The sequence below is a fragment of the Caenorhabditis briggsae genome, assembly GCF_000004555.2.
Source record: "Caenorhabditis briggsae complete genome, chrI, whole genome shotgun sequence".
NCBI lineage: Eukaryota > Metazoa > Nematoda > Chromadorea > Rhabditida > Rhabditidae > Caenorhabditis > Caenorhabditis briggsae.
Genome location: NC_013489.2, coordinates 9480235 through 9507352, shown reverse-complemented (window position 1 = coordinate 9507352; position 27118 = coordinate 9480235). Strand labels below are relative to the sequence as shown.

General features: G+C 38.4%; 8 protein-coding genes and 1 non-coding gene across 9 annotated transcripts; 4 read left to right on the top strand and 5 right to left on the bottom strand.

Moving 5' to 3' along the window:
• Positions 1–139: 139 nt before the first annotated feature.
• Positions 140–1285, bottom strand: Cbr-lpd-2 (the record flags this gene model as incomplete). Its single annotated transcript, XM_002640043.1, has 5 exons — positions 140–266; positions 323–638; positions 686–926; positions 975–1112; positions 1160–1285. 5 exons carry the CDS (start codon positions 1283–1285, stop codon positions 140–142), a joined length of 948 nt encoding a protein of 315 aa, XP_002640089.1.
• Positions 1286–1487: 202 nt separating this feature from the next.
• Positions 1488–1838, bottom strand: Cbr-cebp-2 (the record flags this gene model as incomplete). Its single annotated transcript, XM_002640042.1, has 2 exons — positions 1488–1692; positions 1741–1838. The coding sequence occupies 2 exons, from the start codon at positions 1836–1838 to the stop codon at positions 1488–1490; spliced, it is 303 nt and encodes a 100-aa protein (XP_002640088.1).
• A 520-nt stretch (positions 1839–2358) lies between these two features.
• On the top strand, positions 2359–3403 carry CBG12574 (the record flags this gene model as incomplete). The annotated part of the gene is made up of 3 exons (XM_002640041.1): positions 2359–2460; positions 2533–3266; positions 3316–3403. The coding sequence occupies 3 exons, from the start codon at positions 2359–2361 to the stop codon at positions 3401–3403; spliced, it is 924 nt and encodes a 307-aa protein (XP_002640087.1).
• Positions 3404–3937: 534 nt separating this feature from the next.
• On the bottom strand, positions 3938–7678 carry Cbr-cof-2 (the record flags this gene model as incomplete). Its single annotated transcript, XM_002640040.2, has 10 exons — positions 3938–4144; positions 4371–4472; positions 4529–4633; positions 4682–4841; positions 4883–4980; positions 5025–5122; positions 6833–6956; positions 7014–7109; positions 7156–7552; positions 7602–7678. The coding sequence occupies 10 exons, from the start codon at positions 7676–7678 to the stop codon at positions 3938–3940; spliced, it is 1464 nt and encodes a 487-aa protein (XP_002640086.2).
• An 878-nt stretch (positions 7679–8556) lies between these two features.
• Positions 8557–9359, top strand: Cbr-spp-15 (the record flags this gene model as incomplete). The annotated part of the gene is made up of 2 exons (XM_002640039.1): positions 8557–8730; positions 9171–9359. The coding sequence occupies 2 exons, from the start codon at positions 8557–8559 to the stop codon at positions 9357–9359; spliced, it is 363 nt and encodes a 120-aa protein (XP_002640085.1).
• A 169-nt stretch (positions 9360–9528) lies between these two features.
• On the bottom strand, positions 9529–20674 carry CBG12570 (the record flags this gene model as incomplete). Its single annotated transcript, XM_045240150.1, is given in 27 exon segments — positions 9529–9675; positions 9858–10469; positions 10832–10990; positions 11035–11601; positions 11652–11780; positions 11832–11954; positions 12745–12931; positions 12946–13073; positions 13124–13354; positions 13400–13603; positions 13659–13738; positions 13784–13939; positions 13983–14163; positions 14208–14386; positions 14433–14622; positions 14898–15252; positions 15299–15522; positions 15571–15888; positions 16524–16601; positions 16650–17048; positions 17101–17311; positions 17365–17499; positions 17552–17898; positions 17942–18082; positions 18128–18226; positions 18277–18343; positions 20484–20674. 27 exon segments carry the CDS (start codon positions 20672–20674, stop codon positions 9529–9531), a joined length of 5838 nt encoding a protein of 1945 aa, XP_045094905.1.
• Positions 19930–19993, top strand: CBG28545. The gene has a single exon. It is a non-coding gene (tRNA).
• Positions 20675–23662: 2988 nt separating the features above from the next.
• Positions 23663–24918, bottom strand: Cbr-frk-1 (the record flags this gene model as incomplete). Its single annotated transcript, XM_002640037.1, has 3 exons — positions 23663–24040; positions 24084–24573; positions 24617–24918. The coding sequence occupies 3 exons, from the start codon at positions 24916–24918 to the stop codon at positions 23663–23665; spliced, it is 1170 nt and encodes a 389-aa protein (XP_002640083.1).
• A 1189-nt stretch (positions 24919–26107) lies between these two features.
• Positions 26108–27023, top strand: Cbr-col-56 (the record flags this gene model as incomplete). The annotated part of the gene is made up of 4 exons (XM_002640036.1): positions 26108–26148; positions 26193–26692; positions 26735–26811; positions 26859–27023. The coding sequence occupies 4 exons, from the start codon at positions 26108–26110 to the stop codon at positions 27021–27023; spliced, it is 783 nt and encodes a 260-aa protein (XP_002640082.1).
• Between the last annotated feature and the right edge of the window lie 95 nt (positions 27024–27118).

Genomic DNA, 27118 nt, shown 5'->3' with positions numbered 1-27118 from the left:
TACCAATAAAGATTGATAAAAATTGACTTATAAAACTCCTTATAACGCAAAAACAACTCCAACAACAACAACAACAACAAAAATTAGGGTAAAATCCAAAAACTCAGCAAAAAATGATAGAATATCAACAGTAATCGGACTACTGTCTTCTGCGAATTGCTCTCTTTCGACCTTCCTTCTTTCCTTTCGCCGCCTTTTTTCGCTCTTTCTGAGACTTCCTGTGACGTTTCGTGTTGCCACCAGCACCGGAAGAAGCTGCTCGCTTTCTGAATTGAAAAAATTTAGACTATGAAAATTTTCATTTAGGTAATGTTATACTTACCTGTTTTTCCCTTCGGTGAGGGCTCTTCCATCCTCTCCACGCATCATATAATCTCCAAAACTGAGCAAATCATCCAGAGTTTCAGCTCGGCCCAATTGTTCACTCCGACGTTTCTGCTCCTTGTTTTGACGGATTCTTGTGAAATTCTCTTCTTCATACTTTTCTCGTTCTCTGTCATATTGATATTTCTTCTCACTGATCTCGCGAATTTCTTCGGGAGCATCACTATATTGATTTTTGAGCTCCATAATAAGACTGCTTTGCATTGCACGTCGTTTTGCCTTTTCTTGTTGTTTGCTCGGAGTTTCGTCTTCTTCTGAAAAAATAATTCGGCTCAATTTTAGATGATTTATTGATTTTTACCTTCATATCTAACTGCTCGGATTCTGGGTGCAACATATTTTTTCACTTCTTTGGATTTTTCGCCATCATCTTCTTCCTCTTCCTCCTCTTCTCCATCGCCCACATCCATATTGTCCAAACGCACTCTCAAGTTTCCTTTAGAAGCTCCATTCACCGTTTCATTTCTGTTGGAAGACCTGTTCAAGAGCTTCTCCATTTGTGGTTTCATTTTTTCTTCTATCGGCTTCATTTTCTCGAGGTACTGAAATTTTTTCTTAGAAATTCAAACTATTGAAAAAAATTGGCATACCACTCTATGCTTCAGTGCGTGTTTGACTGAGTTATCTGTAGCAATCGATTCTCCTTTCATCATTTTGGACATCAGAACAGTTAACTCTCCGAGATATGCGGTCATCTCGTAGTTTTTCAACTTCAGAAAGCTGAGACCCTTCAAATAGAGATTCTCAAGTTCATTGCCTTTAAATGTATAAATACCTCTTTATCTTCTTTCGTGTCTTCCATTCGATCTACTACTTTACTGAAAGCTCTGACAGCTTCAGCCGACGCACTTTCCAGTTCAATCACCAGATCAGCGAATCGCTCTTGTTCGGTTTCCGTCATCTAAATAAAACATGTGTTTACGCTGATCGCATTATATTCAAAATAAAATAGGTGTAGACCTCTTGAAAGTGTATGAAATAAGATTTTGAAAAAAAATCAATGTAAATTTTATTAGAGTAAATGGAATGTGAGTCAATGTCTGGAAAAATGTACAAGAGCTACAGGGAAATCTTTGGTGTGATCGGTTCAGGCAATATCATATTCAAATAGCAGAAGATGGAGCCGCGGGTGGTGGTGGTGGACCATCGTTTCCATCATTTTTTGCATAAGCCATGAACATTTCTTTAAGAAATGAGAGCTCTTTTTGTAGCTGTTCAACCTTTCGCTCTAATGCTTCGTTTTCTTTCTTCAACTCATCAACTTTCTCTGCGGTATCGTTTTCTTCCTGCCGCTTTTTTTGCCGAGTTCTATGAATTTATTTTTGATCATGCCAAGAAACGAAAAAGAAAACTTACCGATTTACTGCTTCGTTGTTACGTTTTCGCTTCGAAGTGTAGTCATCTTCATCGTCATCGCGCGGTTCAGACGTGTTTCGCTTCCGATTTCCACTCATAATTAACGGGACGAAAAAAAATTTCTGAAAAGTTTTCAGTAAATCGACTGGGAGCTGATTAAGATTTACGCTAAACAATGCGCGCCAGGGCGACCGGAGTGTCGTTGCAATTGCTGCGACAACGCGCTTGCTTGGAGACGGAAGTTACACAGAGAAACGAAATGCAAACATCATTTCGTTGGCCAACGAATTCGGCTTATGAATCAGCTGCGATCTGTTCACAATTGATTTTCCCAGTTCTCTCCTTTCTTTATCCAAAATTCGATACCGCTATAGCCTAGCAAACATATTTGGTTTTATTTAAAAATTCCAACTTTGCGTTTCGAAGTTTCGAGAGCTTCCCCAGGCGTTTTCCTGAAATTCCAACTGAATTTTAACCTGATTACTAAACTAAGTTTCCGTGTTGATGATGAACATTTGAAAATTCTTGAAACACGTTCGTTTTTTTTCAGAATTCTGAGAAGAATTTAACTCAATTGTAATAAAGAGCACTTGACAATCAAATCTGCAAAAAACTTTTATGACGAATCCCAAATCATTCCGACAGGGAGAACCCCTCCGCGGTCTAACGGATCTCCCGAACAATGGTGCTTCTACATCTGCATCGATGTATGCCCGCCAAGTAAGTCTTTATTCTAACCTTTGGTTGAAATTATATGACAATTTGACAGCGTCGTATAGGTAAAATTTTCAGGATTCCCTCGCACTGGCATCATCTTACCAACAACGTGACCGAGAAAGGAACAACGTTGACTTCATGGAGACAGAATTAGATCTCGACAACTATTTACAATGTTTTACCGACCTGGATGTTCCCGCCGACAACATTGACTTCAATGATTCAGAACTCCAAAAAGTCAACATTCTCTACGATGAGGATCGTCCATTCGAACCTCCGGTTATGAATGGATACGAGAGACATCTGGCATACGGACCCGCTTACCCCCATCCAGAACAATATGATGCTGATCAATACCAAATGAATTGCGAAGTTAAGCGTGAAGAAAAGCCACCGGTGCCAGCCAACAACCCTCGCCGAGCTATCAAGCGACCTGCCTACCAGGACTATCAAGACTACTCGGACGATGAGATTTCGGAGGATGAGTCTGCTGATGACTACCACTCATCATCAAATGGCAATAAGAACAAAAGAACCAGCTTGCAAAATTTCAAACCTCAAACTAAAGCTCGTAAGTATCACCCAAAGGCTGCCGACGAGAAGGCTCAACCAACATACAAGCTTAAAAGAGCTCGTAACAACGACGCCGTACGTAAATGCCGCAACCGAGCTCAAGAACAGCAGAAGAAAAAAGATGAGGAGTTTGAACAAATGAAGGGACGCATCGTTGAGTTAGAACAACTTCTTGCATCGGAACGTGAAGCTCGACAACGATCTGAGAAACTTCTGGAAGAGCTGATCAAAAAACAGTAAACAAACAACATTACATCACTTTAAGTTTGATATTAAATTTTTCAGAAATTCAGTGCACGATGTAAAGGTTGAAGAACTCCCCAGCAACCGCTTCCAGCCAGGACCTTCTTTCCGTCAGACAAGACGTCATTAGAATTGATGCTTCTTCTATGTTTATATGTTGCCCCTGTTTCGAATTCCACCATTTATCTATCTATCACTAGTCATCAACTCTATTCTCCTTATACCCCGGTTTTACCTATCCTTCCCTAGTTCTTGATACATCCCCAGTGCCTAAAAAACTTAATAACCGCTGTTAAATATTTATCTGAAATTTTCAAAAAATCCTGATTGCTGGCAATTAGACAATCCGCTTTACCCTCACTTGCAATTCCATTGAACTGTAATATTTTCTGATGTTTAAATATTGCCGGAAATCTGAAATTGTCACTTTTGCAGCCTCAGTGAGTCAGTAAACACGAGGTTACAGTTTCACAATTCCGGCAATACATCATTGGTGTTTGTCTCATCTGTCTACTTTGATTAGTGATTCTATTTCTATTTTGTCATACATTGAAAATGTTTTTGAAATCTTTGATTATTATAACCTCGCTTCATGTATTGCTTCCTCAATAAAAATTGTTTTATCAACCAGAATCATTCTTCATTCGGACCTTAAAAAACAAATCTATTTAGCCAACCAATGCAATAGGGGAGGGACAGAAAGCATGTAGCCATGATCGTATATGTAGATTCTCTTGTCGTAGGCGTTGTAGCTTATCATATTCGCATTTTTGTACAGGTTGATCCATTTTATCAGTGGTTGAGAGTAAGTGTTACGGTAGAAATCGTAAGCGCTAGAGATGTATGTCGATTGCTCAGATGCACTTTCAACCTGAATAGATTTCTTGGTGAACTGTCAATGTTAATTTCCCACGGCGATTTTTTTTCGGAACGCCATGAAAATGCGCTCGAATGCCAATTAAAAAACATTAGTCTCAACGCGAAAATTTCAAATTTAACTGCCGAGTCTCCATCGGAAAAAGCTCAAAAAAAGCAAAATACAAATTTAGGTGTTTCTAAAAAAACCTTCCGGAAAAATCACCGTGATTTTCACTAACCAAATAAATTGTTCCACACACGACGATTCCGTTGGCAACATCCGTATGATTGACAATGGTTAAATTGAATGTCTCATAGATGGTCAAATTATTTATATCAACCTAAAAATTGAAAAGAAAAACAATCTGGTCTGAATTAAAAAACCAAAGAAACTCACTTTGGCAACAGACAAGAAGTGCTCCTCTTGATAATGGAACATGACCCAAAGAGCATTTTCGTCAATAGCCAGATCAAAATAATTCATGGAATTGTTGTAGAGATACTGTAGAAATACTTCGTATCACATCAAGTTATCAACACTATTTATCACCTGATCCCCTCTATAAGCAGCGCCGGGAACTTCGAATTGTGAATATTGTTTTGAGTTGAATTCATATTTCGCAATTATTGGATAACCAGCTCTTTGATAAAATAAAGATGCATTGAATATCACATGATTCGTTCCATCGAAAATGTAAGGAAGGCGATGGCTGGAAAATTCTCATTTTTCCATATTTTTCTCAGAACTTACACTTTTCCGACATGCTCTCTCCTCATTTCGGCTTCGTTTCGGAATTCAATTAGCTCGTGTCCTTGGAAATGGTTCATAACATAACGTTTTCTAGCATCCTAAGAACAATTAGAGTAGTTTTTGAAAAGTTGGAACCAATTACATCTCCGGTTGGTGGATAGGCATCTCTCATCCAGCTACCGTAGTACGTGGTTGAGTGAGAATGGAAAACTGGTTTCCCCACATTTTGTAGACGGCAGTCTGGAAATTACATGGTGTCTCACAATTACAAGGACGGATAAAAACGAGTATATTGTGGTGTTCATGAGATGAAACAACTTTGATAAGCAATATTTCAGCTTAAAATTGATAATATACCAGTCGATTTCCGCCGCCTGACGGCGGCTACAATCTCCTGGCTTCACTTAAAATGTTTGAATCTCAAAATCGGAGAGGATCAGAAGAGGAATTTTTAGTTGCTTTTTAGTTGCTTACAACTTTTAGTTGCTTACAATAACGGTTATTGAATAACCGCATAATGTTTTTCTTTTACCCACTCGGAGTTAGCCGATTGAGTCTGAACTTGGACAGACAAATCAGAAATGTAGATTAGAAGTATGTCTTAGTTGATGCCCGAATTGTTTTATTAAGTAATATTATTGAAGCAATATTTAGGTCATCCCCGTCTAACCACCCAGATAATCTTTTTTAATTCGGGTTTTGAAGAGCTATTATTTACGAATTGTTGAATTTCATATTGAGCATTAAAAACCTTTGAACTTCAAAGTTTCCGAATTTTTGAACTATTAAATTTTTTCTGAATTATAATTTTAACTTATAATTTTTTTCATAAGTTTTGAAATTCAGAAGTCCTGAATTTTTGAAACTGTGATTCTAGAACTTGAAGATTTCTCAATTTTCAAATTTTCAAGTTTCTGGGTTTCTGAGTTTCTCAGCATTTGGTTTTTCAGAACTCATAGTTTCGGAAAATTTGTAATTTCGAGTTTCCGTATTTCCGACTTTCTGAGATTCTACTTCACGAATTCCCAAACTTTAAAATTTTAACACAAATGTGATTTTCCGAATTTCTTTAAAACTTAATTTCTGAGTTTTTGATTCACAAAGTTCATGAATTTAAGAATTTTCTAAATTCTGAACTTGGGCTTTCTGATATTCTGAACTTCTGAGTTTCTGATTTTTTGATTTTTTTGGACTCCCCAGCTTTCGAAACTTTGGATTTTCAAATTTTCGAGTGAAATTTTTTTTTTCGGTTTTTTCGAGTTTCCGTATTTCCAATTTTTCGAATTTCCGAATTTCCGAATTAGGATTTTAGAAGTTCAGAGTAAAATCGAATGTTTGAAGCATCGGAATAGTTAAAATTTCGCGTTTTCGAAAAACTAAAAAAAAAATTTTGTGAATCAGAATCTCCGAAATTCAGTTTTTGAGAAGTTAGGGGATTCAGAAAGCCAGAATTTTCAAATTTTCTGAATGCTTTCTTTCTCACTCCTTTCACAATTGACACAGAAAATTATTTCCACAAAATCTCCTTTTTTGTCAGATATAATGTGGATAAGAAAAAAATAGAAGGGTTGGTCGGGAATGACGTGAAAATAATTTTCGAAAGATTTGCTATGTAGAAATAGAAGAACGTCTCCAGAAGACGTCAGAAACAAATTTTCGAAATTAAAAATAGACGGGCAACATCTCGCCGCTATTTCGGATCATCTGTGAAAATTTGAAAATGTTTGGTAAACTGGGGACTTCGCTAGGGTGTCAGAACCGGGAACACCGGACACACACACAGAATTTGGTGATTGTTAATTGTAAAGATTTTGAAACTGGGCCAGTTTACTGATAAACTAGTTGAAGTTTTGCACTTCAAATTTCAACTCAGTACAACGCTTTACTCAAATTTTATGCTAGTACAAACTTTACTCCGGCTACTTATGACATCATAATCGTAGCACTTACGAGCTGTAACTCCTTGAATATAAGCCACTGGAGTTGTGATAGTCTCTTCAATTTCTTCATCCAGCGTGTAGTTTTTCAGACAGATTTTCACACATCCTTCGACTTCACTGTAGTTTGTTAGAATCTAAAAAGTATGAAAGTCATATGGATTCAAAAAATTCTAAAGTTTAGAATCCTAAACCTGCTGTACTAGGCCGGGCATTGGTTGATGGGTCACCGAAGGCCATGGAGTTGTTGGAATTGGTTCTTTATTATTAGGACATTCTAAGTTTTCAATCTAAATATATATTTGATTCTTCGGAAGGTTATAAAGAATGAGTTACCGTAGGACACTTGAATTCGCGTTCCATCAATAGCTCGTCTCGTACAGGACAAGTGGAACAGTCGGCATCTTTTCCAATGTTACCTGGAGGTCCAATCGGACCTGGATGTCCTGGAACTCCCATTAATCCTCTTCTTCCTTGTGGTCCAGGTGGTCCCAGTTTCCCTGGTGGTCCTATTGGTCCCACTGGTCCTGGCTTTCCACGAACATCATCTTGTTCGCTACAGTACTCATGGATTTCAGTGCATTTGTGCATAAGCTCTCCAATCTTAACCGAAGAGAGTGACGTCAACCAGAGAGTGTCAGACGCATTCTTGCCTCTGGACATGGGAACGTCTCGTTTTTCACGAACATGAACATGAGAAAGGGACTTGCATTCGGTTTCGAGGGACCAGATTCTGGAACATACAAGAGAGATTACAGCAGAATCTGGAACTTCATTCTCACCTGTAATGAATATGAGAAAATGCCAAAACCGCCAAGAGGGCGATGGTCAAGTTACAGTAATGTAACTTTTCCTCCATTAGGGAAAAAAGACTAGACTATCCAAACAAAAGTACTAAAATGAAATTAGGAGGTTGGAAGGTGTGCGGCAAACTCGCATAATTCCAAATGAAATCTGATTCCAATGGATGGAATTGTATAAACATTTTGCACGAAACTCTTTGTTGATATTGATGAATTCATGACTGCCAGAAAGGTTGGACCAAAGAACAACTTGTATTTTTTGATACAGTAATCTACATTTTTCGCTTACTCAAATTACTATATTTACGGACTTAGAAAGTGTTTGGCACATATTTCCCTACTTGGGGCACTGGTCCCTAATTTGGGAATACATTTTCTGCTTTTACTGTGCTCATGTGTGCCGTTCGTTGAAACTGATTGGCTATAGACGAGATGCGTAGAAGGAGCACGGCAACGGCAAGGTAAGGACACTATATCTGTAAGCTAGGAGCACGGGGGACGATACCATTTGGGCCCAAATCCTGCGTTCTTCTGTGCCCTATCTTGCCAAAAAAGTACTTTTCCCTTTTGCAGACCCCAGCGTCCGCCAATAGTCCGTCGACGGCCCGTCGGTTCTTCTTCGGCTGCCAACTAGCTATCATTAGCCAGATTGCACCTTTTTCTGGCATTTCCTGAGCTCGTAGTCTAAAATCATTTCAGTATTACGGGAATTCACATCCGCTTTTTGGTTTGATGTAAATGTTCAACTTCCACCCAAAACATGTTTGTTTTTGAATATTTATCGATCATGTTTTTGTGCTCAACTTGTAAACACTTTACACTATTCTTATGACAACCCAACAGTTGTTCTTGATCGGTCACTCTTTTTACACTTCTTTTTTCCGCCCCTTTCCACATTCCTCCCCAACCTCATTCGTCTCATTTGTTCACCAAAATGAAGCTTCTATATCGTTTTTTGCTAGCTACAGTTGTGATTTTTTTCGTGGTTTCGACTGTTGACAGCTCGAAGAGATTGCACACGGATACATCAAAACCATTGTGTGGACTATGCGTCAATATTGTGAATCAGCTTGATAAGGTTTTAGAGCACGGAGGTGATATTGAAGAGGTGAGAAGATTGCATTTAGAACTCAAAATTAGTGGTAATTTTCCTTTAGATCCCCGTAAAACCTGTAATAGAAGGGCCCCTTAACGTTTAACTTTGAGACAATTTTCCTGGTTCCTGTCAAAGATATAAAAAAGTTGTTAACTGATAAAATGTTTATCATAAATTCATAAGTGTTTTATCAGTTGAAAAATTTTAATATCTAGGACAAGAATTGAGATAATTGAGCTTAAAATTGACAGAGTGAGCCCCCTCTGATATGTACAGGTTTTACGGCATATTTTTTAACTGCAAATATGATGCGAACTTCTGAAAATCATAGTTTTAAATCCAAAATAAAACCACTTTTCAAACGACATTAGACATCACTCCTAGGAACCATGAACCACTCATCATCTTAAGCTGCTCATTCTACATCATGCTCAAACAAAATAAAATTCCAGGCTGTTGACAAGTTCTGCAAAGAAGATGTTCCATCTTTCATGGTTGATATGTGTGAGAAAGTGATCGAAAAGAATCTGGAAGTCATCATCGAGAAGCTCAAGAATCACGAAGCCGCTGAGAAGATCTGTACTGACATCTTCCTTTGCCGTACCCCGAAAAAGTATTATTTCTTGGAAACTGAAAAGTAAATGTGTTTATAATAAACGATCACGTTCATAAAATGAATTTCTTTATTCATAAATTCGAGAGATCACAGTGAGAAAGAATGATTGAAAGTAGGAACGGAAAGGCACAAAGTTTGACTGAAAATCAATAAAATATTTTAAAATGTGAGAAAAAAAGTGAAATTGAATGTGGTTAGACCCAATAATGATTCGCTGGTTGAGTTTGTGCAACTTGCTCGAATAGACGCATCGGTGGAGGTGTGTCTGAAGAGATTCCAGCATAATCCAGAGACGAAACATTCTGGCGTCGTGGATTTGGTGGTTTTCGAGATGACGCCGGCTGAAAATTCCAGTTTATAATAACATCTAATGGGTGTACACAGGGTTCCAAAAGGCTTGGTCAGAAATCGCGCCCAGATAACTTTTAATGCAGACAAAAAATAGGAAAGAATTCCTAATCTCACGTTCGGTAGAGTGCGATTTCTGTTCAGGGCTATTGAAACCCTGTGGGTGTGTTTAAACACTCTCTACCTCTGGTTTCGGTGGTTTGTTGAATGACTTCATTGTCATTCGATCTTCAGCTTGCCTCACTGATGCAAATACAGTAGTTCCCAACAAATCCGGTGGTTTTTCATGATCAATGCTTTCAGATGGCGATGGAGGTAATCTTGTTGGAGTATCCAATTTCGCATTCAGCGGCGTTCTATTCTTATTTTTCTTCTTTTCGTCTCCACATCTTCTACATATTAACACAAATATGGTAGCTGCTACGATTGCGCCAAGAATAACCACAGGAAGGCTGTTCTCTCCAAATATTGAAAACTTCGGAAGACCTGGACCATTATTTGAGAAGGGAACTCCTAGGTCATTTGAAGGTGGCGAATCAAAAGATTCCATATCGGCTCGAAGAATCGTAATGGGAAGAATGAATCGAGCTGGTTGAACATTATCTGCTCTCACTTCCAATTGTACAATTTCATGCACTTCTTCATCTGTACTAAACGCTTTGTAGTACACAATTCCCTTTTGGATATCAGTATATGTGAAGTAATACGTTGAATAGTTGGTGTTCGGATCGAAAGTCAATCTTCCGTATTTCAGAGGGGACGTCAAAAAGAAGCGAGGTGATGCATTCTGCAAAATTATGTATTCAGAAACAGTGTGTGTTTTTTTTAAACCTTTTTAAAAACATGGTGGCCTAACCTTTTCAAATGGAGTTTTCTAGGTTATGGCCTAGAAATGGCCTCATATTTACCTGGTGGGTTTTCTTGGGCCATTTACCAGGGTGTCCCAACTTCTTTAAGTTGAGTTTTCCAGGACAACAACTTTCATGGCCACTCACCAGGATGGCCTAGAAAACCCAACTTGCGAAAGTTCGGTCATAGAAAACCCCACCAGGTGAATATCAGGTCATTTTTAGGCCAAAAAAGTCTGTGGCCTAGAAAACTCGAAACCTCGTTCGAAAAACTTTTCGAACAGTCCCGTTTGAAACTAACCAAAAGTGTAGAAGCGTTGATTTGAGAAGTAGTCAGAGGAGTAGCTGTGTTTGCCTCGACAATAACAGGCTGTACAGTAACCAAAGCGCGAACTTTCAATTCTGAACTGTTACGGAGAACGTCTCTCGAATCATTCTCCACAACAAAGTCGAACTTGTCCTATAAGATATTATAATGCAACATTTTCTTTCTCGGTCACTCACTTGATACGAATGCATATTCAATTGTGCATACAGTACTCTCCCGTCATCAATATCTTTCTGACTAAATTCTCTTGCTTCTTTCTCGCCAGCAACCCAATAAAATGTTCCATTTTCTGGTCCACTAGTTATTTTATACTTCAAACTGCTCCGATTTCCCATCGAGAATGCTCCCAGATGCTCAGAATTCAATACAACATAAGTTTTTCCCTGTGGATACCAAATCGTCGAATGATTCTTCAACATCAAATCCAATGGTCTTATGTCGATCACCAATGATCTTGTATGTCCTTCAATGTCCAGTACGATGACATCGTGCCACGTGGCAGCTGTCTGATGCCTGTTGGCTGTGTGCCAGAGTGAGATCTTTCCGTCATTGATTTCCTGTTGGGAAAACTGATCAACCTCATCGTCCCCTCGACGAATAGTCACTCCGTTTGCTCCACGTTGTTGAGTACTGTAGACGATTGATTGAGGTGGAACTGTCTTGTGACGTGTCATCAGCATATCAGCCAGTAGTGGAGTAGATCCACTGTTCAGAATAGAGACAGAGTCCGGGAATAAAATAACCTGGAAATTGAATTCTCGGTGGGCAAAAAAAAACAGTTTTATATGCAAACCTGAACATCTGGATCAGGTGGATTCTTGATTTGAATGTCTACAGAAATTCTAATCCGACTAGCTCGTCTCGTTGATTCTCGAGCAGCATAAACATGAAAAATCAGAGAATCGCTGAGAGAATCTGTCGCCTGAATGAAGTTTGAACTTGAATTCTGCGAATGAGATTTGAAATAACATACAATATGCCTATAGAGAAGATGAAAAGAAGATCGTAACTCGGTCCAAGAGACTCGATTTCTTTCATTATCCAACCACTCCAGTGTTCCCGCACGTGGTTCTGTTCCGATTTCAATCATAACTATCTGAAAAAAATGAAGTCGAAATATTGGCTATTTTTCCATGGAAATCTGCTAACTTCGCTACTTTCAAAGTTTTTTGGTGGGGGTGTTTTCGGAGAACAATCTACATGTACATCTTGGTTTTCAGAAAAATGCTAACTGTCAAAGAAAATTCATCTGAAAGCAGTCTACCAAGTAAAAAACATAATAAGTTCACACTTCAACTGTCTACCACTCTTTTCGTCGTTCCAACTAAAGGATCACTGAATATTGAATTGAAGAATGTATCTCGAAAAGCTCAAGAAGTGCTCATCACTCTGGAATCCGCTATTTTCACTCTACAAAATTTCCAAAAAGAATTGTTCCCGGTCGAACAATTATGCATGATTCTGAATCCATCGGAGACGAAAAGTTTCACGACTTGTGTCAAGGAAATCTTTCCAGAACCATATTCCTTTGAGAACATTCGATTAGAAAGTCCCGAAGGTCAACTGACAATTGCTCATTGTGATACGAAGAAAAAAGGAAATGCGGAATTGGATTCAAATGGATTGATGGTGTTGGGAGTTGAGAAGGATGAGAATCTGAAATGGGGATCAATGACTCAGAAACTTATAGCGGACATCGAAACAAAGTTATTGAAAAAGCAAAAAGAGAGATATTTCCAAGAGCGAGAAGAGTATGAAAAGAAGAAAACTGAAAAACAGTCATCAAAGGAAAGTGGATCAGAAAAAGAAGGAAATTCGTTCGAGTGTTGCTGTACAATTTCTTAAACTTTTCTGTACTTAAAAAATGAATAATTTCTCTTACTGACCTCTTTATCAACAGCGTCTGCCAATGCAGAAACATCCAAATGAGATTGATTGAAACTTGCAGATCCACCTCGAGAGACAATCAGAGGACCCGTTGTTATGTATTTTGAAAGAACCTTGTCTGATATGGCAGCAAAAGTTGTTGTGATTCGGAATCTGAAAATGTAGCTTATAGGAAAGTCGATGTATCTTCATGGACTTACTTTTCATTAGTGTTTAAAAATTGAGCAGAGTTGTTCTTGTGAACTCTGAACGAGAAAGAATCTCGTCGGCTCCATTCGTTCTGATCAGAATATCCAACAGTAGAATACACAACTTGTCTTCGGTTTATCTGAAAAAAGAAAAAAGAAATTTTCCACAACATCCTTTTTATAATACAACCTGTAGTTGAGTGAACACAGTGTTTTTAATTCCATCCACTAGTACTTCTCCAAATCGGGCTGGCTTTATAATAGTGAATACAATTTCATCAGGACGAGTTCCAGGCATATTGGCACGAAGAAGTTCTGTGCCGATTACGGTAGCAGATGATGGGGAAGCCACGAGACGTCCGTTTGCTTCGAGGATATTTGAACTAGACGATAATTCAGTTGAAAACCATTCAGGACCAATCTAAACAACAAATGTTCAGTGGATTTCTAATTTGACAAGATAAACCTTATGTTTCCCATCTGTGACATGAAACGAGAACCCTCCAAAAGGATTACTGTGGTTAGTTGCCAAAAATGCCACATTCGATTGGTCGACATCGAATTGAGTGAAGTTTGAAATGACTTCTTCTACTTGACCAACTTTTACAACTCTTCCATTCGATGGCTGGGCGATAATGTAGGTGATGGAGTTTGTCGGAGTATCCGTATCCTAGGAGTTTCACTTTTTTCAGAATCAATTTTTCTCAGTAATTGAAGTATCTCACCTCAACATCCAAGTGACTATTCGTAATCAATGCCCTATTTCCAGTAACTCGCAACACTTCATTCCTCACCATCACAGGTCCTGCAACTTTTTTTTTTTAATCTAAAAACCCTATATCCAATAAACCTTTTTCGTTGATCCTTGTAACTGCAATCTGCATCAGATGCGTTCCAGTACACTGATCCTGCACACACGCCTGCACTCCAATACTATCGTTTCCTTGTGATCCATCCGATACAAACCAAACTTGCCCATTCTCGATCATTCTGGTTGTGAATGTAGCTGAAACTAGAGTTCTGAATTGAATTTACTTAATTCACATTACCAATTGAAGAAATACTTGTGATATTGTGAATACTGTCAGTTGTAACCCATCCGGATGTTGGAGGAGACACTACAGTAATCACTGCTTCTTCATTTTCACTTGTTGTCACTTTCAAGAAATTGGAAGTAATAGGAGCTCGACCAGCAGCTGGTACAGAGAATAACGAAGTGGAAATTGTTATCTGCAATGCAAAACTTAACATTTGAGTTTAGAATTCCCACAAACATTTCTCTGAAAAACGTCGATATCCAGTTTGAGGTGGAAACTCAAATTTCTAGCGAGAACTTGAATTTGAAAATCGATTGAATCGTTTGAATGATCTGCATTGTTATGAACATACTGTACACTTTCAGATGATACGTCTTTGTCTGTGAATCTTGATACTCGAGACGAGAAACTTTTCTCTGAAAGGTTAAAAGTTAAAAATAACAAAAACCAAAAAGTGTCTACCGTAATCCAAAGACAAATATCCAAAGTTAGGATGTTTAACCACTTGATAAATGATAGGTGGCTCTGCATCAATCATTGGAATTTCCAAAAGTGTTTTGTCGATGAGAACTGCTCCACCAACTGGTACACGGAGCATTCGATGTTGTTGGTAGGTAAACGAATCACGAGAATTTTCACAACGGACTCGGAGCTGAAACGATATATTTTTCTGATCCATAACTTGTATTTCAAACCGTTTCCAATATATGTTAATTAAGAGAACACCCGGAATCTCCGAATTGCGACGAGGATTTGAGTTCAGAGAGCCGGCCCGCCAACTAGGTTTCTCACTGCGTGGAAATTCAATTCCTTGTCCCTATTCGGGGATTCTGGATTTTTTCGTAATAATATCAGGAAAATACATAATTCTCAAAAAATTTTCAATGCAATAAAATATTTGGTCGGCGTCCCTTTTTAAAAACTCACTTCGACTTCTAAATTTCTATCCGCCACTGCAACTTTCAGTTTCTCAACAGCATTTTGATTCGGTACAGAATACCAAACAGATTCGTTGTCAATCTCTTTTTGACTGAATCCTCTCGCTGACTTTCTTTGCGTACCGACAGAAAATCGGGACGAATTAGTGGAGTAAACAATATCTTCCAATCGAACATCCAAATTAGTCAACACTGTCAAATTATTGGACGAGAGTCGGATGGTTTGAGGGAAGCGTGATCCACAAATCAAAGCGACTTCCGATTTTTCCACCCAGACATCTGGTTTGGCAGCGAGAACGTGCATTTTCCCTTCAACACGATGAGCACCGTCGCTTACTGTGTATCTGAAAATTAAAGTACTTTCCTAATTTCAGTGAACCGATATCTTACCCAATATAAAACTCTCCATGATGTCCTAAATGTCTTATCATAACTTTTCCTTCATCAATATCATGTTGTGTGAATGAAGTCAGTGGGAGATAAGGAGATACTGTAGATAGAATAGCAGCATCTTTGTTTTGCGTGAAATCGAATAGCAACGCAGATGCATCAACATCTTCGTCGATCCAAGGAAGAAGGAATGGGTGAAGAACTCGTTCGCCTCGTTCGACCATCTGCAAGTGGTCAGAATGAAAAAATGTTTACAACTGAAAAATTCTTACATAAACGGTCACATTTTGGGACAACTTCGGAGCATTGTCATTCAAGAGAATGATCGAAAAGCTCAGTGTCAGAGGGACTTGTCTCATTGGATTGTGACGAGAAATTGCTAGAAGACGGCATTCATCGGAGCGAGTTTCATCTCCAGAATGAGAATAGGTCAGTCGGTGTTTTGAGATGTCGTCACTGGTGAAATTAGAACCTTTCTTCAGAATTTCACCGATTTGGAGACGTATTTGTCCATGGAGAGTAGGAGAAACGACTCGGAAAATGAAGTCGAATTCATCGGGAGTGGAAAGTGATAAGAAATCAGATGTGATCTAAAATAATGAACATGATTGATATAAAATATTACAGGGTGCGAAAAAAATTGGAGTTGTGGAAGAGAAATGGCGGTGGCCAGGTTCTTTTTTACCAGATATTTTCTATTAAAAACTATGTCTCTTTGATTTTTTTTGGTGAAATTTTTAGGCATTTTTAGCCTTTTCAGCTATTTTTGAGGATTCTTTTTTGTTTTTTTTTTCGGTTTTTCTGTTTGCAAATTGCAATTCGACAGGACGATGTTCGTCAAGATTACTGTAGATTACTGTAGTTTCTTTACAAAATACAAATGATGTCAACATGTGTAAAAAAAAGCTGTGAAGATTTCAGTAGATCAGATTTCTACAGTAAATCAGATTTCTACAGTAATCAGTAATCTTCGCGAACGCCGTTTCATTGATTTACAGACAAAAAACATGAGAAAATCGAAAAAGAATAAGCAAAAATAGCTGAAAGAAGGTCTAAAAGTTTTGCCGGAAAAGGGAAAAAATGTCCTCAGTCATGTGGATTTTTCGAAGGGGGAAAATGGATTTAGCGAGAAAAGTGAAAACGAGAAAATAACAATGTTTTGGGTTACTGTAGGTGTCGTTGTAGTACTTTTTGCACCAGAATAATAGCTAGAAGAAAAAATTACCGATGCAATTTCGCCTTCTTTGACAACAATTGTTTTATTGACCAGTCGAATTGACGATTCTTTTGGTACATAGACAATCTGAAATTTGTTTCAAATTAATCGCATTCTTCGAAAAAAAAAACTCACATCAAATCTGAGAAGGGGAGATGAAACAGCTGGAGAGACAACTCGAAAAACGAAGAAATCGTTGACGATGGAATATTGCTGATAGTGTAGTTTGTAGCCAATCGATCCTTCATCAATATCTTGTTGAGTGAAATTCGAAGAAACTCCGATTCTTCTTTGTTTTCCACCTGACAGTCTTCTTGAAAGTGTTCCAAGTTTCGGTGGCTCATCGATATGATATACCAAGTAATGAGCAGAAAAACTTTTTGGAAAAGTCCACGAAAAAAGGTTCTGTCGACTGATTGACATGGTTAGAGTTCCATTGAGAACGAAGGGCTCTCGAGTGAAAACTTTTATGTTCATTGGGATAAAATCGATTCGGAAGACGTGCACCATTGAAGCAAATTCTCCGGCTTCAACCTGAAAAAACCTATTTCTGTATAATTCTGTTTAATCAACAACAAAAAATTACCTGGAAACTGAACATATCACTTGGTGATGAGCTCTGACTTGTGTGCTTGAATCTGACTTGCTCCTCGTTCACTTGCGATTGAGTGAACGTGGTGCACATACTGAACTTGTCTTCATTCTCCTGAAGACATTCAACAACTCCTGTATCTGGCATATCCACAATTCGATACGAAACTATCATATCTTTGATTGATGCTTCGAATGAGAGATTTCTGGAATTTTTTCGATGTTATGTTTTGGGAAAAAAGAAGCGAGAAGAACAAACCTATTTGTTATCAGAGAATTTGAATGGTGAAGTAGCTTCAGACCTGTATTATGAACCAATTTGACGTCCACTTTGGTACTCTGTGTTTCCAAAATTACAACACCACTTCTCGCTTCTCCATCTCTTGCAATCAATCTGAAAATCATTTTTCGTCCATACTAGAGCTCAAACAATTAAAGCATCCTACCGTATCCGTCCACTTCCCAAATCAGTCCCTTCGTCCACCAACGAAACCATCTCTTCTATCAATTGTTTATGACTAAATTCGTTCACTTTTTGACCATGTACTTCAATATGAACTCCATTCGATTCAACAACTTGTACTCTCACTTTCTCCGGTCTATCATCCGCATCGGTCAGTATCAGAATCTCATTCGTCATCACTCGACTGCCACGAGAAGCAATCAGAAGTTTATCGTCGTTTGTTCTTTTGACAAGTTCTGGTGCATCGTTCACTCCATTTATTCGTATTCTCAGAGTATACGTCTTCGATTCAGCAGATGCAAATTCTTTGTTTTTTGTAGAGAATTCAATCTAAAAATTCAGTTTAAAGGTGAATTTGGAAACATCGAAAAACCTGAAACGACAGTCGATCTTCTCTGCTTTCAGTTCCATCATGCTTATAAATGACTCGTCTTGCCAACAATTGAGCATATGTGAAGGAACTTGTCACCACATCATCTATCCGAATTTCACCATGTTTCGCACTTTCCACAATCTCAAAAAATAGAATCTCATCAAAAAAAAAGATTCAAGCTCGAACCGTAAAGAATATGTCAGTATGTGAAACGTTCTCATCCTGATTGCTGGGCATGAAGTAGACATTTTTCCATTGTAAAGGCATAGATCCTCCTTCATTTAGCTGAAAATTTAGTAAGCTGACATGGAAAAAGGAGTTTTGGAGGAGCATACTTCAACTGGCTCCGCAACGTATATTGGCCCCTTTTCTGGGTTTTTTGCAGCATTTTTGGAGTCGATTCTGTAAAATTATCTGTTCTAGAAATACTGACAGCTTATCAGGAACTTTTGGTCGGAAATTGATCAGATTCCAGATAAGACAGCTACTGCCAACCAATCTTGGTTCAACTTCCAGCTTCCGGGCGAAATCTGACCGTTACCCGCTTTACAGCCGTTTTTGGGCAAGTTTCGATCAGAAACTGGCCAATCTTCGTACGAAAACCGAACACCGATATACTTCTGACCAGAAGTTACGAGCCCATAGCCGAGATACAGTAAAACCTGTATTAGAAGGGCCCCTTCAATAGAAGGACACTCTCTGATAGAAAGGCCCTCCGAGAGGGACCCCAGCTAATACAGGTTTACGGTATTTAAATTTTTATCCATCGGGAGAGTTTAGGCTCTAGATGTTCCGATATTCTATACTCTGATGTTCTGAGACTCTTAGAAATGCTGTCAGCACATCTAAACTATTCTTCAAATTCCCTTTCTTAAATTTGTTCTCTTTGAAATTCGAAGGAAAGGTTCCTTTCATCTTTTGAATGAAGTGTTCTCTCTATTACCTATAGTATTCGTCGTTTCGTTTCTAAGTTATTTTCCACTGACCACATTATTTTTTCCTCCTCCTATTTTTCTTCTTCTTCTTCCTCTTCACAAACAACTTTTGCCGCGCTTCTTCTACCACTGGCACCCCATAAATTCTTTTCCGAATGTGCCAATTTTATCGGCCACAAAGTATCAAATTCTGGCTCTGGTGGTCCTATCCCATTCTCTGTCTAAATCTCTACAACTTTCCTACTAATCTCTTATCCCAGAAAAATCTCTCTCAATTTTTGATTCTCCCTTGTCATCACTGACTTTAAAGCATATTAAAATAGTGTGTGATAGCGAGAAGGCGCAGGCTTTTGGGATCATAATAATGGGGAGAAATAGTGGGTGATATGAAGAGAGTGCAGAGAAATTGCTTCAAGATGTTGGAAGAAGGGAGGAAAAATGAGATGAAGAAAAGAAGAGTTGCCGACTGGACGAGACGATGATTGAGTGCAAACGAGACCGCCCATTATTCATGGTTTCTATGTGATGAGACACACGTGTTACAATTCTGATAAATTGAATACCTTCCCCGTACTGTTTGGTGCTATTTTACACGTTAAGAAAAGCAGAAAACAAAATGGAACTTAACAAGAGTAACATTCGTGGATGAGTGGTCTAGTGCATACTTGTAATCCGGGCCTTTGCCGGGCGTTCGCGGGCCCTGTCATAATTTCTTTCAGAATCAATATTTTCGAACCAACTAAATCAGATAAGATAGAGTTCCACGAGTACTAAAAAACGGTATTATTTGGAATACTGTATCTTATCTATGAACAAAGTTACAGATCATAAAGTGGCTTTTCTCGCAGGGCCCGGCAGGCCCGGGGCGGGCCTCCCTTTTTTGCTCCTTTTGCTCTGTAACTCTGTTCATAGACAAGATACAGTATTCTAAATAATACCGTTTTGTAGTACTCGTGAAGCTCTATCGTGCCTGATTGAATTGGTTCGAAAACATTGATTCTGAAAGAAGTCATGGCAAGGCCCGCGAAGGCCCGGCAAAGGCCCGGATTACAAGTATGGTCTAGTGGTATGATTCTCGCTTAGGGTGCGAGAGGTCCCGGGATCGATCCCCGGCTCAGCCCACTTATTTTTCAGTCATTTTTTTCTTGACTTACCCGCATATCCTCTGGGTTAAGATCGAATTTGATTGAGTGATATCGAACATACATCCTTTCAGAGCGGTCTCATTGACAGTCAGTCCTGTAAACAATATTATGCTTTCGGCTCATGAAATTTCTCACTGACTTAACAAATGGCTCGTAAAAGATGAAAAGAACAGAATTTACAAAATGTGTCCCCGCCAAAGACAAGTGCAAGTATAAACACAGAAATATGATGGGGGTAGATGGGGTAGATGACATGTGTCTCGACACTTCACAACATGGCTAATTAGTAGGAAAAAAATTATGTGTCTCAGTGAAAGGTTTAAGGATGTCATGGGTACGAAATTCCGATAGATCAGGTCGAGCTTGTACGATTTTCAGGGAACCTTTATAAAGTATAAAAGTTCGCTCCAGACCTATTGAAGTTTGACAATAACTTTGAAGTGCAAATACTTTAGACTTCACTTTTGGGCTCTGAAGAATCGGATGTGGCATTTCTGAATAACCATTACCGTATTTAACCCAATAGAAGCCCACCCACCCAAACTGTAAATTTTGAGCTCAATTATATCAGCTCCTGTGACAGAAAATTTTGTTAACTGATCATGTAATGTTGATATTATGATAAATAATATATCGGTTGACATATTGTTCATATCATTTACAGAAAATGAGATATGTGGGCTCAAAGTTGACGATTTGGGTGGCATTCTATCAGAGCAAATACGGTATTTTCTCCCTGGTAGGTCACACAAAAGTTTTTGATTATCGCTCTTTTCACTCCTAGAAATTCGATACCAACATGATTTTTTCTTCTTTCACCTTCTCTTCCTCTCCCCCCGTTTTTCATATTTTCTGCAAAAAGTTGTTCAAGTGAAGAACTCCAAAAAAATCTTCAGGAAGATTCAAGAAACCAATCTGCCAGGAAAAGCAATCTCATAAATCTGGAATTGAAAAAAACTTTGTCTTTTTGTGTTCGTTCTTCTTTTCCACTAAAAAAATAATCGTTTTCCAGAAGAGTCGGAGCATCCGTTGCCTCAAAGCACATCAACAAAAAGAGCACTTTAGATTCTCGTTGGCTCTTTTTGGTCGGCACCACCGGAAATGAGCAAAAGAGTACTCTTTTGGAGCATCTTTTCTGGGCTCTGTTTTCTTTCGTGTTGTTCATGTTCTATTTTCATGTTTGTTCAGTAATAAACAATTGATGAAGGGAAGAATCATTTTAAATTCATCGTCAACTCATTCTGATGAACATGCCGGTTTTCTACAGAAAAAAAGACAAGAAAAGTCGTTTTTTAGTCACAGAGCTAATTGCCGGTTTGGAGTATCAATTTGAGATCAAACGAACGTTTTTAAGGTCTCGTATTTCATACAATGAGTAACAAAGTTTCGAAACGTATCACCTACTATTACTCATTTCCGGTTTAGTGTTATTTTTGGTTTTTTAAAAATAGAAACATCAGAATATTTACAAAATGTAAAAACTTACCAATATTTGGAGCAGAGCATATAGTTGGAGAATATACCAGTGAATTTGCATGCGGACTTTGAAAATGCAGAGAAATATGGGATATGCATTTTAGGGAGAAAGATGTCGTTTCATTTTCAGTGATAGCCGAAACAGGAATAGAATCTGCATAAATATGTCCACCATGAAACGATAGTGACAAATTTTTAGATGGTGTACTCAGAATGATAGAAGCGGGATTCTGTGATGGTCCATTGATTTGAAGGTCGAAAGTTAGTGGCGAGGTGATAAGTGATATCAGGGCCAGAAAAGTCATCGGCACATTTGGACAAAAAGCCCTTTCTCAACTGTACTGGAAACTCGAGAATCAGAGGAAAGAGTAGCGAATGAATTGGTGTCCCAGACACACAAAGAAGCTCAAAGCCACGCCCACTTCTAGAGGCAAAGGCTGAAGGAAGAGAGAAGGAAGAATGAACAACTGACACATAGTACATCATAAGCTGGTTGGGGGGAACGAAAGAAAGAAAAGATGATGGAAGAAATGAGGAGAGAAAAGGGAACTCGGATGATAATGATAATGATAAAGATTAGATTTATTAACAGGTGCAAATCCACAGATGAATAAGAAAATAACGAATTTTTTCTTTAAATGTCAATGTTTTCAGCTTTTTAAAGAGACCAGTCGATTTAGGCCCGTTCAGGGCTAAACATTCTGGCTCTCGTTCGCAATACCCGTAATATTATTTTGAAAATTTTTTTCAAACATAACCAGGGGAAATGAAGATGCGAAAAAATCCGAACACGAGTTCTTGAATTCGGAAATTCCGAAATTCAATGATTTGGAAAATTAGAAAATTTATAATTCGGTAACTCATGATTTCTGAAATACGGAAATTCAGAAATTCAGTAATCGAGAAATTTGAACTTTTGCCATTTCCGAGTTTCCTGAAAACAAAAATTCAAAAATTCGGAAGCTTACAAATTTGTGAATCAGAATCTGAGAAAATTAGTTTTGAGGAAATTCCAAAATTTTAAATTTCGGAAACATGGAAATACCAAGTTCCGAAAATCCCGATTTTCAGAATTTCTGTGTTTCAGAAATTCGAATATTATGAAATTTTTTGAATGAGAATTATCAAATTCGGAAGTTCCGAAGTTCAATATTTCACAAGTTCGAATATTTTCAAATTCAGTAACTCATAATTTCGTAAATATGGAAATTCAGAAGTTCAGTAATCGAGAAATTCGAAAACCTGGAAGTTCAGAATTTCGGGAAACCAAAAATTCAAAAACTCTGAAATTTATAAATTTGTGAATCAGAATCTCAGAATATTAGTTTTTGAGAAATTCGAAAGTTGGGATATTCGGAATATTCAAAATTTTGAAAAACTTGGATGTTTTAAGTTCGAAACAAAAATCCAGGTTCTCAGAATTTTGTCATGCCCGTACGTCATCGTCCCTAATGACGTCAAACCGTTTCTAGAAGTTTCTATGTGCTCCCGGATTCTGCTGATAAGAGTCTGTATTTAGCCCCCTGCTACCGAACATTCTTGGTCGGTGATTCTCCTATCTTTTGTTTTAATTAATTATGTTCTCTAAATGAATGATTCTACTCATGAAGTTAGAGTCAATAAATGAAGAAGCTGAACGTCTTCCGCTACCGACGTTCAGCCTCTTTACAATTTCAATATTTGAGAATTCAGTGTTTGAGACATTTGGAGATTCGAAAATTTAGAAGTTTAGAAATTTGAATGATTTTTCCGTTATTTCAGTTTTCCGTTCCACGAAAATTCAGGAATTCAAAAATTCGAAAATTCGGAAATTAAGAATGATTCAATATTTCGAAAAGTCCGATATTGGACAGTTCCAAAATCCCGAAATTGAGAATTTGTTGAATTCAAAAGCCACTGCTTCAAAAATTTGGAACTTCAAAATTTCGAAAATTCTAACTTTTTCAAAATTTCATGTTCAAAGATCCGAGGATTCGGATGGTCGAAAATGGAGAAGTTCTCAAATATGGAAATTCGGAAATTCTGAACCTGTGACATTCAAAAATTCAGAAATTAGAAAATCTAGAAAATCTAGAGAAAGGCAGTTTATCATTTCCATATCAAAAATTCAGTACGTCAAAAGACTTTATTCTATACTAAAAAAGATTCAGATAAAGTTTTCAGTTCTATTTCTTCTCATAAAACTCTCTCAACTTCTTATGAATAGCATCCATCGTAGACCTTTTCTCCGGATTCTTCTGCCAACAAGTGCCCGTGACAATCTCGGAAACTGTTGCGGGTGTTCCATCAGGCATCTTCATCCTGTAGTCACTGACCACTAATTTGGCGCGAGTTTGAATTTTCGTCAATCCTGGATACGGTTCAGCTCCATCAGCATAAATCTCCCAAACGAGAACTCCAAATGTCCAGATGTCCGTTTTGTGAGTGAACACCTTCTCTTGAAGAGTTTCTGGTGCCAACCATTTGACAGGCACTTTTTCGAGAGCCTCGTCTTTGATTTCATCCTTGTTATCAGACATTCCAAAGTCGGAGATTTTGAGCTCCTGGAAAAAATAGGAATTTCAATAACTGAATTCACAAACTAACATTTTTGGCAGACAAGAGACAATTTCTGGCTGCAATATCTCGATGAATGCATTTCGATCTTTCCAGATATGCAATTCCATCTGCAGCCTCCGTGGTGAATCTCAATTTATCCGCCGCTGACACCTTGTTTTTCTTCAAATGACTCAAAAGTGAACCATTTGGACAGTATTCCATGACAATCATCAGAGGATGCTCATGAATTGCCACTCCAATCAATTTGACGACATGTTTATGTTGGTATTTTCTCATCAGACGGGCTTCTTTCATGAAACGAAGACGTGCCTCCCGTGTAGCTTCTGCACGCATTGTCTTCACAGCCACTTCTTGTTTACCTCCTTGATCCAGCTCCGCAATGAAGACGTCACCAAACGCACCTTCTCCCAATTTCTTGTTCGCAACGATACTGTCGTGGTTGATAAGCCAAGGAGAACGTTCCATCGGACGACGGATCTTAGCACCCGAGGCAGCGGATATAGGAGTCTTGGTGGTCCTAAAAATTATAGTATAAACTAAAGCTCTCAACTTTAACTCACATATGCCAATTTATGAGATCCGGGATAGTACTCTCCTGATGAGTGAACTCAAAATAGAACTTGTTCGTTGCTGGATCCATATTGAGCATAAAATGACGACACAATTCATCATTCACCCGCACCGAGAGAGCCAACACAACTTTTCCTGGCGTCTGCTCTGTCTTTCGAACCAAGAAGTCTCCTTCTCGCTTTAAGAACCCTTCCGCATCTTGACGTGGCACCATACCGTGATAATACTCGGCTCCTCTGATGTCGTCGGTAACCGATGCATCGTTGTTTGATGACTTCTCGACAGTTCCCATTTGGGACGACTCCTTTTTATTCTTTTTAGTCTGGAAAGTAAAGGTTTGACTTTTGAGGTTCTGAGATTCTGACTAACCGCCATAGCTATTTTTGCAACACGGATAGATCAGCCTTCCTCTCGAAGTGTTTGATTCCGAAATAGGGAAAATTGATTCCAAAATTAGAGAGATTTCCAGCTCCACGTGTACTTTTTCTATCCTCATAACTTTGCGTTTCAAATCCTTGACCCAACTGACTATGACAGGATTACTGTAGCTCTCCCAAACTGTCAACTTCGAGCTCAATCATCTCGATTCCTAAGACAAAATTTTTTTTTTCAAAAAAATTGTCAACTGACAAATCATTTATCGTAAAATCACCAATATTTCATTAGATGACAAATTTTTCACATCTTTCACAGGAATCGAGATAAATGAGCTCAGAAATATTTCATGATTTTTGAACATCTGCCGCCTAGAAAAAGCTTCTTTCCCGATTAGGTTTCCGCATGTCTGCTTTCAGCTAAATGGTCAATTTGTCTAGAGGTCTACAAAAGAAGTTGTAATTTGTAAGAATATAGTGTTTCTCAACACGAAAGAGATCCGTGAAAATCCAGTCAAAAGAATACGCGAAGCGAGAAGTAACACGACAATTAGACACACCCAAAAAGACTTCTTACATTACCAGGTGTTCCCCGACAGTACCTTTTGGTCAGTTTTAGAATGATGAAACATTCTAGTATCTGCTGGTCAATTCAGACATTAATATTAACTGTATTCTCTTTGTTGATTGTTGTTTTTCTATATTTCTTCATCCAAATACAGGAAACTCGGAGATTATCCGAAGAAGCTATTCGAGATTTTGAGGTAGCTCTATTAATAGTTTTATGATATTATTCTCGTACATAAAAATCGGCTCGGTTTAAGAGAGAATCTGCTGGTCGTGGCCGAAGTCCTCACAACGACAACTACAGTAAATTAAACATACTTTTATTTTAAGAGTTTTTCGTTTTCGATTTTAATGCGTTCTCAGCCGAAGCGCCGGAGGCGCGACAAACAAGCTGGTAGAAGAAAATAAACATTTTTCGGTTACGGTAGTTTTCGTTGTGGGACCTCCGGCCACCGGCGTTTCTCTTCTGCAGCTCCGAGTTTTCATACCAGAATAATAGTTTTCTTTGTTCAGGAATATGAAAGAGAAACATGGAACGACATGCAAACACTGATGATTTCTATGAGCTCCCGAGAAAAACGGTATTTTTATTCATTTCCTTTCCAACCTCTATATCATTTTTCAGGAAAAGTCCAAAAAAGTTCCGACGACATAGTGAAATGGAGTATCTCGCACCATTTCCATCCCCTTATGCAGCTCATCCATCTATAAAACCTCCTGAATGCCCTTCAGGTCCTCCTGGCTTACCAGGAAGACCAGGTATGGATGGAGAGCCTGGGATAGATGGTCTACATGGCAAAGATTTTAATTATATGAAATTGTTAACTCAAAACTGTATTCTGTGTCCAGTTGGTCCACCAGGTGAACCAGGAATGGAGGGATCGGAAGGAATTCGAGGACCACCTGGACTAGTGGGATTACCTGGAGAAAATGGGGAATCTGGAATGATGGGATTAGTGGGTGATGCTGGTAGAAATGGTTCTCCAGGAGAGCAGGGTGATGATGGGATAACAGGAGAGCCCGGTCTTATTGTCATGAAAATGATGAACACTAAAGGGCCGAAAGGGCCAATCGGTCCTCCTGGTCTAACAGGGCAACCTGGAATGCCTGGTCGGATAGTTACAGGTGATAGTTGGGATATGATGTGTTTATAACCGATTCATTCAGCACCACCTGGTTCTATTGGCATCAGAGGAAAACCTGGTAAAAATGGACCAAATGGATACCAAGGAATGATCGGAAGGGTAGAAATACATCGTTCTGGATAGCTTTTCAAAGTTACAATTTTCAGATTGGAACACAGGGAGAACCAGGTCTCGATGCATCATATTGTCCTTGCCCGAATCGATCTTTCGAGATGCAGAAAATGGTTGATCCTGCTCCGGATAAGAAAATTGCATATGATTATTATGAGTTTGATTCAGAAAAAGCAAAACGAAATAAGAAGTCTATATGAAACAGAAGGAGAATAAAATTTGAATAATCTTTTTTTTTGTTTGGCACTACCTTAGTTGGGGGGGCACCCAAATTTTTTTGAATTTGGAGCCAAAA